Source organism: Athalia rosae, chromosome 5 (genome assembly GCF_917208135.1).
Source record: "Athalia rosae chromosome 5, iyAthRosa1.1, whole genome shotgun sequence".
In the NCBI taxonomy this organism is placed as follows: domain Eukaryota; kingdom Metazoa; phylum Arthropoda; class Insecta; order Hymenoptera; family Athaliidae; genus Athalia; species Athalia rosae.
The window spans coordinates 8,499,275-8,513,464 of NC_064030.1; the positions used below are offsets into that span (position 1 = coordinate 8,499,275).

Below are 14,190 nucleotides of genomic sequence, written 5' to 3' on the forward strand. Positions count from 1 at the left end.
ATACAAGCGCGAGTGCGCCTTATACCCCGCGTCAAGAAAGATCAGGAGAAGGAGGGCGGATTTCACTCGGATTCCGAATGAGAAGAAGCGAGGGCTTTCGACGCACGAGTTTTCTCGTAGAAGGTGGCGCGGCGGTACCCGGCCGTATTCGGTAGGTGGAAAACGCGACCTGCCTACGGATGGACGGCGCGTACGAGCTTACGTACGGATCGAACGATACGCACCTCGCCGTACGTGTCGGTGAAACACAGAGACACGCGGCCGATATACGCGGGGATACCGCATACCCGAGGCAACGTTGTTGTTTGCACCCGATTATATAACAACGTCACGCACATACCGGGCGCTCGTTTATTTCTTTTGTTCCGCGCGGCAGCCAGGGGTGCTTTTTCGACGCCCGGCGTCGTCGTCGTCGTCGGAGAGAAATAGATCTCTGCAGACGCGGCCGGCGTACAACGTACGCGTGCTCACGCGCACCGCACCGTGCAGGGGCGGGGGGAGGGCAGTTTATCCGGGGATCGAGATATATCCGGAGGACGGACGACCACCCCCATCGAATCTTCGTCAATTTTTAAATCCCTCCCACGGACGATGCATGCAGCCGAACGAAGCGCCGATGGGAGAAAGAAAAGGAGAGAAGAGGGAAGGCCATAATGGAATGCATGCGACGAACTTTCACCTGTTGCGATATTCACCCGTCGAACTACGCGCCGTTGCAAAGTCGTCGTCGCTCGCGCGAGTTTCGTTGAGCGAGCGAGGAGGCGAAATCTCGTATAATTATTTAAAGCACCCCGCGTATAATGTTAAGTATATAATGCGATGGAATATAATATATTCGATGACAACGAGAGCCCCAGCTGCGTTATTCTTGAGAAATGTATTCCTGCGGGATCCCCTCATGCGCGCGGAGGACCTAGCCGCCGCGCGTATACGTACGTACAGACGCGGCTAAAGTTCACCGCGTCGTATAACAATTTACGGACTAATCGAAAAACTTTATTGAGTCTGAAACTTGGTTAATTAGCATCTTTACCGGCCCCGTATACCTGCTTACCTTGCGGCCTTCCACGTGGAACTATAGGTATAACGTATAAAGAGAATCGGGCAACGCGGCGAGGCCGTCGCGTCGGGGCGCTTCGGAATTATTCAAAACACAAACAGCGCGATTCCCATAACGGTTCAGCGGCCGACGAATGCTTATTACGGAGGTGAAAACCAATCTCTTTGAATAGCGAGTGCCTGCCTCTTAATTAACTCGAGAGTCTATAAGATATCCGAATATCGATACGATGTACGTAGAGAATTTTATCACATCGAACTGACCGCGCGCTATTCCCCTTCAATCTCAATCGATCCGATACATCGAATTACATTCCTTAAGATCTCAGTCCCACTTCACCACCGTTTCATTGCGCGCCTTACGTTTTGCACAATTAACGGACGCGCCGATTCCCAAGGTTATTTTAATTATAAGAGAACGTGAATACTTTCGATAATTTTTCAGAGATTCTCGGGGGAGGGGGTTTAGGACCCTTGATTGCCGGATGAAACGAAGCCCACGTCTTTCGTCCGTGAGATCGAAGGAAATCCAGACGAAAACGTGAAGGTTTACCGACGTGAAAATTGAGGAGAATGTATGAGGTGCGATGAATTTGATTGAATATGTATATTTTGAATTTTCGCATAAAGTACTCGTTTTTATTATCATTATAATGTCATATGTTAGGTATCCAGGGAATAATCTCTGATATATATAATTCTAATAAACATGAACAATGATAAATATAATGTATACATGAAGGTAGGAAGTCTGCGTGCAGACGGTTTTTTCTCTTCAATAACCATCCGCAGCAGGAGAAAAAATGCGACGATAAACTAGCGTATCGCTTAATTATACAATATACATAATTATCTTGGGGGGAAAAAGCCTGTCGGTAATTCCCCGCGACAGTTATAACGGATACGACGTTTCTAGTATTCCGGGTACAACGTTTACCGATAAATGTATCTAATTATTTCCTTCTCTCATCCTTGATTTTTTTTTTCTTTTATTTATTTATTTTTTTTATTATTTTGAATTTGTTCCTTTTCTTGTCTCGTTCGTTCGCTTCCTTTTACCTTTGATTAACAGCTACAGCTTTCAAGCTTGGATATAATACGACGCGAATCAAGCCCTTGACCTTATTGGCTCATACGACGCCTGTATATAGTATATAGGTATGTATAAAGGTTACACACATTATGTACTGCGATACACACTTCGTGTCTTTCGATTAAGTTTCAATTATACGATAATCTTTTGACACGGCTTTAAATTCGAAGAAACGTCGTTTAGACGAGGATTTTCGCGTGATCACTCGACGGCGCGTATACATATATATATACATACAACACCTTTCCATTCGCATCGTGTAAATTTGTAAATCGAACGAGCGTAACACTCGTGACGCGAATAATTCGCGGGTGTATAGCGCGTCGTATGATTAAATCATACGACGCATTCGAATTCTGAAAATAGACTTTACAAACGTTAAACCCGACGAATCTTTTCGAGCCACTTGTGTAACATCCGGTCTACGTCAGAGTTGCGTAAAATTAGATAATATATACTATTACGAATATTGTACAGCTTTTATCTCTCTATATATACGACGTCACAATCGCGTTTTCATAGTCGTTGTACGATATAACGGTCATTCTATCGGCACGAAATTTTCACGAGGCGTTTGCAATGCGGAGGTATAATAAAATTAGGGGACTGTACGCACCCTTTTAGGAGGACGCTGTTTTACTACCGTAAAAAAATCACCGGGACCCCAATTCGCAAAAAATCCTCCTCGGTGGTGGTGAGCCAAGAAACTTGACATTTTCTCGTCCGAGTCGACTAAAATCCGGATTCCTACCGCAAATTATTCTGAAAATCTTCGCGTACCTTTGTACGCAAATTACGTAAACGTGTAGGTGTAAATACTGTAACGATAGTGTAATCAATTTATTATCGAACGTGAGCAAATCAATCGATCACCGCGCGACGACCATTACTTATCATCGTTCTTTTTTTTTTTTTTTTTTGTTACTTTTTGTTCTTCCACAAAATTGTATATTCAGTAAGGTCCGTCTGTTGCGATGAAACTACACGTAATTATATTGTGCACAATTATTCGCGGACAAAATTTTTGTTATCTTTTTAATTATAATATTATGGTTTTCCATGCGATTTCAAAGCACCTTGGACAACTCGCGAAAACTAATCGACGGTTCGGACTTTAGGCCAAGTTCCCGCGAAATAAAGTATCAAAAAAGACGCGCAGTTCGTAAAAATTCATATTCGGAACGATTGGGTATTCGATAACCATTATTATTAATACATTATTTATAGTCAAATAGGCTAATATTGCATTTTATGAGTCAATACTGGAGAAGGACGTATACATACGCAGGATCGTTGGCGAGGTATAAGGTATTAGAGGCGCGATTAAACTGCGCATTTTATCCTAGATACCGGTGTACGATATTGACATACACCATAAACACCTACACTAATACAGCCTAATTAACGCAACGCAAGATGATACGTAACGAAGGATTCAAAGATCAATGAAATAATATGAAGCTATGTATACGATATTAATATACATAAGCCTACTCTACGAGTTTACATTTGATGTTTGAAGTTTATTTATTCCTTTTCAGCGGCGAATATGATGAGGCGGTATCAAAATGGCGTACTCATTCACGGCTCTATATATTATTCGACCGCCTCCCATATTTGTTTTTATTATAGTCAATTAATTGTTCATTTCTTCTACCCTTTTTTTCGTTTGTTTCGCAAATTTATAGGAGTTCTTGTACGCTATAACTATATTTTCATATACACATATATATATATATGCATTTTATAATCATCATTAGTTTTGTTTTTTCTTTGTCTCAATATTTCATATATACGTGTACGTAATATTACAGTACATGTAGGGTTCATTCTGCTCAATAAATACACGATTAATTACAATCAGACAATAATATAATAATATCTATCGAATATTGTGAATTGTACGTGCATTCTACCATTATCTTACAGTGCGTCACTAATTTCTCGTTGAGTATTTACCTAAATATCTATTCATTATGTACAATTAGATCTTATAAAACCGCGAACGGATCAAATTTCTCACAGAAAATAAAATGAAAAAATCAAATACTCACGCTGATTCAGTTCTCTGCTATTTTTATCCACTGTTCTACGGGTCTGTGCTTATCAAACACAGTTGTATGGGATCAGGAAAACGTGAGAATAAAGTGCGAATGCAAAAACCCATCAATCATCCTCAGAACTCATCCATTATACCGTAGTTAATTGATTAATTGTCTAGCATGAGTATAAGAGGTTTGTAAAATTTATACAACAAAAATTCTCGTCAAAAAATTCATTTCATACGTCAATAAATTATAAATATGTGGTAATATAGTAAATATTTATATTATTATAAATACGCGTAATTTTATATTTGTGCATTTTCGTCAATCTTGTTTCTTTTGTTCTTAACTTCAAATTAATTTTTTCAATATAAATTTTTACTCGTTGTTGCTTCAGGTGTGACAACGGCGAGTATTTTTTATTCCATTTGTTTTTTCGTTTTTTTTTTTAATCTTTTTTCTTAATTTTCACACGTTTATTATAATGTAGTAATTTTCCGAAATCACGGTGTTTCATAAATCTATACATGAATTAGAGAAAGTTATTCGAAGAGAATAGATATTTATACATATATAAGTCGAGAGAGAAGTGCCTTTCTTACAACTGTTGGGGTGAAACGAATTCAACCCCTAAAGCCTAAAATCAATAACACAGAATCCACACCCCGTTAAGCTGCCATATATACCGAAATAAGAATGACTGTGTATTCACTCCATGGTTTATACTCGCAGTAGTATCCAATAAAAATGTACCGCGTCTCCGTACGCATTTCTCTCTTGAAATTAACTTCGCTCGTTTGTCGAACACGCACAACGAACGTAACGACATTATAATTTTTCACAGACAGACACAATTGTTTACATCTAATTGGAATCGATCGAAAAAATTATCGTTTCACGCGTCGGGATATTAAAGCTCCGATTAAACGGCAGTGATCGTTTATTTCTCCGGTTAATATTAGAGGAATTTTATTACTTCGTCACGTTCACTCGGATCACCGGATTTTTCGGACCGGCGTTATTCAATCGATGAACGCATAATTGAAAGTTTTTGGAAAAACGCGGTTTTTCGAATCGAAGAGATTCGATTCGAAGAAAACTGTTGTATCACACGGTGAACTCTACGTCAACCGTGAACATTGTAATTTATTATGATCGAGCGCCTTTTCATTAGGATGCGGATTTCCGTTTGTCAGAATGAATCCAAGATTGAAACAGGAGTACCCATAAAATGAAGGTATTACAATAAGTTCCGGAGTTTAGCAGAAGGGCCTTTTTGCATTGAATATAGCTGCAGTATTATTACCACATAATATCGTATTATGTATCCTTCTTTCTTCAACTGTGCAGAAAATCGGGAGCGCATCGAAATCCGAGCTTTTGTTGATCGAGTATTGTAACAATAGTAATCCATTACATGGCCCGAAATGTAAAGTTACACGCCATAATTATGCAATCAACGCTTTACCGCGTGTGCCATCGGCAAGGGCTATACGATAAGCTACGATAATCATCAATACATATGTACATATTATATGTATAATAAATGCACGGACACTCGTCTGTGTGTGCTTTTGTCTTTAGTGCGGTATTATACGAATTTTCTTTATAATTCTATAATATACGTAATATCGATACAATCGCGTAACATATTTCAATAATAATTATCGCATTATTTTATTGAACAAATAGTATCATTATCGTAATAATTAATAATACAAAGTGTGTGCGTTATACCTATATGCCACAAAGTGGAGGTGTATTTGGCAGTTTTATTAACGTTCTTTTTTTTTTTCGTTATCCAACGCTAGGACCCGGAGGTTATTTCTCTTCACCCAATGTTCTTTGATAACGTATTGTTTTTTGTTTTTTTTTTGTTTTTAGCGAAGACGTTTTTCAGTCATTGCATACTTGCCCGTCATCGTCCTATGATCTCACGTATCAATTTTTTCTTATATTTCCTTCCCCTCCGTTAATATTTCTTTGGTTTTCTTATACATATATGTACTCTATACTTCACGTGCGTATAGAAACTTCGGTTTGTGAACCTAAATTAGAGATTTTACATCAACGATCGTCATCATCGATCAGATGTAGCGAAATAATTATTTATTTTTTTTTGCAATTTTTTCTCTTTTTTTTCATCCCTGTCATAATTCATACAGAATAAGTCGTAATTATGCTCGAGTATATATTATCACTAAAAAATGTTTATAATTTTTTCTCTGTCTCTTATTTCTTGTTCTTGTTTTTGATAGTAATTTTTTTTTTATTTCCATTTCTCTTTGATACCGTTAGGCCATGTGGCGGAAAATAAGATCGAACTCTATCGTTATTATTATTATTATTATTATTATTACTATATAGTGTACACTTCGAAGTGCGTAGGATATTAAATTATTATTTATTATCGGATTGTAATGTTTTTTTTATTTTTTTAATTATTTTTCTTCTTTTACCGTTCGTTCATTAGCTGCATCGACTTGCATTGCTTGGTGATAATAGGGTATAGGAATTCATACGCCCGGAGGCATATTGTTATCATATATATATATATATATTACATATATAAATACGTATGCAACCTTAGGAAGCCCGACGATTTTACGGTCGACCGTATTATACGCTACTGCCTTCGGTCGCTAAACTACAGTATGATTTTTACACCACGTGGTAACGTTTTTCTCTTTTTCACGTTGTTTTTTTTTTTTATGAAAAATACAGAAAGAATGAAAAGAAAACGACCAGTTATCACTATCGGTATAATACTCGGCCGCTACTACCAGCTACTCCCTTACATTATTCGTTTATTCATTTATTTTTTTTCTTACTTTATGAATATTGTATTTACACTGAACGGTGGTGAGTTGATGAAACAATAACGATTGCAATCATTACATTCGAGTATTACTCACCTCGTTTTCTTTTCTCCAACGTAACGCGTTCGCAACGTATAATAAAATTGAAATGTTTAAATATATATATCGTACGGTAACATCGTGAAATCTTACCATAGTCTTTGGTCTGCACTCGCCCGAGAGAAGTTTGTCATGAGAATCTAAAATTCTTCACCTATAAAACACGTTAGAGAGAAAAATAGAAACCCAGCGAACTGCAAAAATATTTCACGTAAAAACAAAAAAGAATAATACATGAAAAATACAACCAACGTAGAAAGCTTTTCGAAAGTATCCCAAAATTTTATTTGGGACGACGTTCTAAAGTTCTTCGGACAAGGCGATTGGCGCCCTGGATCCAGCTTTCATATCTTTAACGCCGATGTTTATGTCGTCGACTGGCATCGGCGCTAGTTTCAATTGATTGCCATTTATTTTAATGTCGTTTACGGAATGGGACCTCCCGTGGGTAGCGAGGGGTTTTACTATACTCGGATGAGTTTGGGGTGGCACGGGATTCGTAGTTGGCACGGGAGACGCGGTTGTCTTGGTCGGTGTCGTTGTCCTGCAAATTGTAGTCGCGGACGAAACAACCGAAGGACTTGCCAGCTGATTGGCAGACTGAGAGCGGACGGTCTGAGCACTCAGGGGATCTCTGAGGGCCATTTGGTAAGCCACTTCGAACGCCTGTCCCAACGTCAGGATCACCTCGGTCGCCTGATCCTGAAAATTTACACAAAACCATCCAGGACCTCCGTCTCCAGTTCCGCCGCGGGAGTGAGTGCAGGCAAATGTGCCGATCGAAATATCGCACTCCTCTTCGTGTCAGCTGTTAGCGACAGTAGGAAAAAAATTCGAACAATCAACGAAAATATTCTCTACTCACCATCGTAGGGACGCAAAATACGTGACAGAAATGTTTTCTGCTGGCGTGATCTTTGGTAATGTAAGCGAAATGTGTCAGGTCATCGGCGTCCTGACAAGCGCAGTGTATATTCCGTATTTCGTGATCGCAAATCGGTTCCTGCAAGAGCAGAGAAAATAATAATACCTCTTTTTTTTTTACAAAAAAGAGAAAAAAAAAAAAAGAAGCTGTTCGAAACGCAGTCGTCTTACATTTGTCCTCGCGTTCAGGAATCTCACGCCCCGATACGATATGGCCAGTGTGATATCGGGAGTGGCCCGCGGTTCTCTGTAAGTCTTCTTCAGGGTCTGAATCGACTTCTTCGTGGACTCGGTGCCCCGCAATTCCTTCACCACCGTGGACCCTAAATACTGTGAAACAGATTGCGTCAAAGTCCGACGGATGCGAGGAGAACCGAAACGACAGAGATTAAGTAAAAGCGCGTTAGCGATTGACTCACGCTCGCAACGTAAGTGACGGCTCCGGTAACGAGAGCCTTCGGCTCGTGTCTCCACTGGGTTTTGAGGGTCGACGGAACGCCGAAAAGAAGTTCGGAAGGCGCTCGAATCTCGAGTTGTTCCGGTACGGACAAGGCGCCGTTGTGAGAATTCGGACGTTGCGGTGGCTGCGGTGCCGGGCGATTTTTACGGTGTCTCAAGGTCCCGGTGTTCGTAGCGGCCGTGGTACCGGTAACGATCGTCGTCCCTGCGGACGCTGGGGGTGGTCCATTACCCTGCTGAGCTGTCGCGGGTTCGGGTAATTTGTCACGGATATCCTCCTTCAGTTGTTGGATGTTCGTCTTCTGGAGACAACATACGACGGACAAAATTTCACAACTGTTCTTCGTTTTGTTTCGATTTTGATCCTCTTCGTTTTTCCCTCATTGTCGGATCGAAAACTATTCCCTCCTCGAAGATCACCGTGCGTCGAGGTTCGCGGTAAGATTAGAAACTCGTACGTTAAAGTATACGGGAAGAGGTGCGGAACCAGATAAAACGTACATGGAATATTCGCATCATCTCCTAGGCTAACTCAGCCGATTGCGATTCGCCGAGTTTGAAAAGGGGGTCAACGATGCACTTACAAACGACGTTTTTTACCATACGGGGAGGAGGAGGGGGGGATACGATAACCCGTATAGTATATTAGATGCGGTTCGCGCGAACGTCAGAGTGTGCGGAATCTCGATGAGAAATCAACGCCGGAGAAGGAAAATCTCGAATTTCTTGGAAAGTACAATACGCCGGGTATTTCGCGATAAAATACAACATCGCCGTAGAAAACTAAGAAGTCCGTTGTATCGTATTTTAACAAGCTTGATATTTTTTCACGCCCAGAGACTCCTGGGAGGAGTTCGCCTCTCGAGTGGTCGCGTAGTGTGTACGTAACGACAGTACACAGACGGTGATTGGTGAAAGAAGAATATCCAATTTGTTATATTGCAACGGGATAGAGGTGGTACTCGGTATGTCCTCGTTGACGCGCGGTGTAGAGCTATTAGTTGAAATTTAATAAGCTAATTAAAAGAAATGCACAACAAAAGATACTCACGGTGAGACTGAAGTAGGCGCGAACAAAACGTTGATGCGTCGCTCGGGCGTTAAAAACTCCTGACTGCGGGGTGATATTCAGCAGGTGAGAGTTCGAGGAGCCGTTCAAGTGTTACCCTCGACACAATACCTGAGCGCCAATTAGCCACGATATTTACATTATGACGCGGTGCACCGAGCGATTCAATGAAACAGTCGAAATGATTGGGGCGCAAAGAGCCCTCCTCCTCTCTTCTGCACCTTTCCCGCAATATTATATGTATATGCCGTAAATATATTCTATAGGAATACGGCAATTCGTATACCTGTTGTTGTTGTCGTCGTCGTAGTCGTCGTCGTCGTTGAATATATCCCCGACTATTCTATAGGGCTCTTCAAGATCACCGCGCGTCTATTTGCTCCGCTTATTATCGGTCCGCACCTCGCTCCGCGATTTCTTTCATTTTTACTCTTTTCTTTCTCTTTTCTCTTTTCTCTCTCTATCTCTCTCCTCTCTTTTGTCGCTGACAATGATATTTCTTACTTTATTATCTACCGAGGTCGGCTATTGCGTCTGTACCGAAACTGTATTATATCTACCAACAGTTATTATCAACGTGTTGCTCGCGTTATATCCGGTACACTTATGCAATTATAACTCGTCATATTAAAACGTAGAGTGAAATAATCACGCTTATTTCATATACGCGACGCAGTGTATCGGGCGTGTCGCGTGTTGGGTATATTAAATGATATAATATTAACCGACGCGAATGCCAGATGCCTCGCTATCTAAACTGTGGCAACTTAGAAAAGACAGGGATCATGCAGTCGGTCATGCAAGCATCGTCGAATCGAAATTCAGGCGACTCGATCATTTCGATCTATACCTATATGAAATTCAGGACATCCTCGAAACACGAGGACGAAAAATCAGCGAAACGGGAATCCGCGTACCGCAAAATAGCAAAATACAAGAACGCTGGCTCACCAGAGTGTTGAGGTCCTTGTTGAGATCCTCCAGGTTGGGTCCGCCACCGTTCTGGGGAGGACCGCGAGGATTGATGCTGCTTACGGATGTTAAAATTCTCTTGCGGTGGGCGGGTTTTTGTATTTCGAGTACCGCGGCGAGTTCGACTTCCCAGACCCTACGGACCCTGTCCATGTCCGTGTACAGGTGTTTCCTGAAGGTTTCGGCGTAGCACTCCAGGTGAATGCTCTTGAGCCACTCGTCGACCGATTGCTCCAAAGTTCCGGTACGCTTTTCCACTCTCTTAGCGAGTAGACCGCCGGCGTCCATTATCACCGTTCGCTCCTGATCGCTGGCGATTCCCATTTCTTTGAGATCGGACTCGTCGAGTACGCCGTTCTGCGACGAGGATTGAAAGAAAAAGAAAAGCAAAGAGCGCAACGACTCGGTCATTTTCTGATCGGAATCACCGCCGCCCGGTAAACGTAGTCCGGTATAGGGAACTGGGACTTACTATGAATTCGAGATCGTCGAGGCCGTAGTTTAGAAATAGGGATTCGTACTCGGCCAGACCGAGGCTGGACAACCACTGACCCACCGACGTGGATACTATGGGACTGCTGCTACTGTCTGAGCTGAGACCTGGACAACCGAGTTTAAAGTTGTAACCTATAGGCGAACGAATTTGTCGACGCTGTACAAGGGTGATATGGCGGCGTAATTTTTCAAATTCACTACGTACAAATTGGCGTAATCGAAGCGAAACAACGATTTCGAATAGACATTGTATACAGCGTCCGTGAGACGACGAAAATTGATTGGAAAATGTACCTAATCTAGTTTGGAATTCTTTTTCGAGTTCGGTAACGAAGACGGACTCCCTCACGAGGCCCGTTCCGAAGGAGGCCATTATCTCGTTGATCTTCGCCCATTCCTCCTGTTCGTCGAAGGGACTCATGATGCTGAGGGACTTGTCGTCCCGCTCCCTGTCGCGGTCCGACACCCTGAAGGTCACGATTTTTTCACCCTCCTCGAGTCGATCGCCGACGGCGTCCGCCCCGCTAACCGACGCTCCCGGGGCAGGTGCATAAACGTTTCGCAATCGACAGAGAGTCCGAGGTCTTTCCGCCGTGACGGAACCCTTCAGCAATCCTGTTGGCAATTCGAATCATTCGTTTAATTGACTTTCTTCTTCACCTGCAGAGAGGCTGCTGGTTGGATTTTACAAAGTCGGGCGAGGGTCGCCGGTGAGAATTGGATTCCCAATCCGGTTGAGAGGAAAGACTGAAAAAAAAAAAAAAAAAAATAGCGACGACCGACGGACACGCAACGGATTCTCCGGAGTCACGATAGTCGCCTTTTTCGACGAAACAACGCGTGGCGTGGAACGAAATCAAGCACAATGAATCTACGCGACTATAAATGAAAAGTATACGATAATTGTAATTGCGGTACGTATGTGCAAAAAAAATTGTTGTAATTAACCTAATTAGTTGAATTTCTAACAACTCCTTTTGCTCGTACGTACAATATACCCATATACGTACATACGTACGTACGAGTCGTCTTTGTCGGAGGTGCCGGTCGTACGTGGTACGTACGCCACGAACGTTTCGCCTGGCAAAAGTTCGTACGGTATTTCTAAAAGGTGTAGTTTGATAAGACGATGAAGCAAAACGCGAACTGGCTGTGTTTCGTATAATATATGTATATATAACGGATAGGATTCAGTCCCGCGGAGAGAAGCGGCGCACACCTGCAGGTGGTTCGTGAAAAGTGAATCGCTCATCGTAGCAAACAACTCGTTAGCGAAGAAAAGCAGCCTCGCCTTCTTCGTTACCTTGAATTGAATTCGCGACAGCGCGGGTAGACAATTTGCCGTGGCTATACAATTCTCTTGGACGATGAAAATTCTTTCATGTAAATCCCTCTGAATGTAGGTGGAGGTGTATTTACTCGACGGGACCGCAGAGGAGTGGGCGTCGTACGCGGTTATAACGCGCGGCCTAAGTAAGCTACAACGTACCCCGCCGCGTACGTAGGGTACGCTCCATGGTACGTACAAGGTACGGAGAGGAGCGTGTTACCGCCGCGCGCGTTTCTCTCCCCGCTCTTCAAAGATGGGCGTAATGAAAAGCTCATAAAAAATACTAAATAGAGGTCCCGCCTCGCGCGCGCAATCCTGCGTAATTTTAATTAAAGCATCGCGACGACGACGGCGAGGGCGAGTCGAGGGCGTCAGGGCGTCGTTCGGCATACGTTCTCACTTACGTCCCACATCCACGCGAAACGCATACCGGGGTGACGCTGAGCGTGCAGTCGTCGTACCGACGTCCTTCTCCTCGTCCTCGCCCTCCCGCGCCCTCCCGCGCCCTCCTCCCCCTCCGCTCCTAGTTTCCGTGTATCGCGAGGTGTTTCGTCGCCGAGAGTTGTTCACGCGTACCGGCTATACGCGAAATTCGGTTCGGGTGCCCCACTCTACCGGGGGTGACAAACTGCGCGGCTGTATCTTCCGCACGCTGTATACATACACACACACACACAGATACACCAATTATTCAAGGCGCGTTACTGAAATTATGCGAATCTCACGTGTAACAAGAAGACGCTCGAGGAGATGTACGATAGAAAAGTTTTAACGCGAGCTCTACGAACGCACAACGCGTTATTAATCGAGCTACGCGTGGCCCCTGGAGTTCCAGTGGAGAAAAACCGTGGTAACGAGTACAAACGGATTCCCTCTATAATTCTATACATATGTACGCACGAAAGCGCACCACATGTCTTTCGTTTGCGTCACGTGTGTGTTATAGGTGTACAGATGTGTCTGACACACGGTCACGATATCAATTCGGATATATTGAGTTACGCGGCGAATGGCTGGCGATTAAGATACTCCAAGTTTTATATCGTTGGCGCGACGCGTTGCACGGCGTCGCGTCAAGGTGAAAATTACATGCGGATAATAATTCCGAGACGAGCAGGAATCCCTATGCACATACCGACTACATCCGCGGTGTCGCTCTGTCATCCGCGACCGTTGCAAACGGAAACTTTCTCCAATTTTCTAAAGAGAAAATTGGAGATTAAAAATTTCATTCCGAATTATGCAACGCGTCCGTACCGGTGCTCGTACAGCGTACACCCAATGCTCCGAAAAACGAGTAGCTAACTGCAAAACTCGTCCTCCGTGTTTCGCTCTTTTCTTTTTGCCTTTTTATTTCCTTAAATTCTTATCCGGCAAAGTTTCAGAGGATTTCCGAACCCACTGTAATGAATCTTGGTCAGCTCGAATTCCGTAAAAAGTAGGGGTCGGGAAATAATGCAACGGAATTTTTATAAATACCCGACTGTTTACGTACGGGAATCCCCGGCCTCAACATTTGTTCCTCATTTCGTTTGTTCGAAAGAATATTTTCGCAAAATTATCATACATCGTACGCGGGCGTACGATGGCAACCGTTTATTCGCGAAGAGGAAAATCATTCGTCGCTCCAGAATGGATAACGGCGAGTATTTTTGGACACGACCTCAACGGTTTATTATCCAAAAAATAAAGCGACTTTGCAAAATCGTACGTACGAACGCGTAGCCGTACATACGTATACACATGTACAAGCGAATGCGTATGGATACACGGAGGCTGCACTCGCGGCGCGACATTAATTATTTCTAATGAACCGTTCAATTGTG

The 14,190-nt window shown here is 42.8% G+C and overlaps 1 protein-coding gene across 5 annotated transcripts in view; it reads right to left on the bottom strand.

The window, feature by feature from the left end:
• Positions 1 to 3,924: 3,924 nt before the first annotated feature.
• Positions 3,925 to 14,190, bottom strand: part of LOC105690191 (ankyrin repeat and SAM domain-containing protein 1A-like) — a 40,589-nt gene continuing 30,323 nt past the window's right edge. For 2 of the 5 annotated variants that reach the window (XM_025747166.2, XM_012407796.3), the window contains 7 exons: positions 11,329 to 11,649; positions 11,012 to 11,139; positions 10,519 to 10,896; positions 8,459 to 8,800; positions 8,211 to 8,369; positions 7,981 to 8,118; positions 3,925 to 7,817 (listed from right to left, as the gene is read on the bottom strand). In XM_025747166.2, coding sequence (XP_025602951.2) covers positions 7,416 to 7,817; positions 7,981 to 8,118; positions 8,211 to 8,369; positions 8,459 to 8,800; positions 10,519 to 10,896; positions 11,012 to 11,139; positions 11,329 to 11,649 — 1,868 coding nt within the window. In that variant the 3' untranslated portion in view covers positions 3,925 to 7,415. Of the gene's footprint in view, positions 7,818 to 7,980; positions 8,119 to 8,210; positions 8,370 to 8,458; positions 8,801 to 10,518; positions 10,897 to 11,011; positions 11,167 to 11,328; positions 11,650 to 14,190 lie in introns of all 5 variants that reach the window. The other 3 variants (XM_012407797.3, XM_012407795.3, XM_048656088.1) reach the window with 2 other exon arrangements.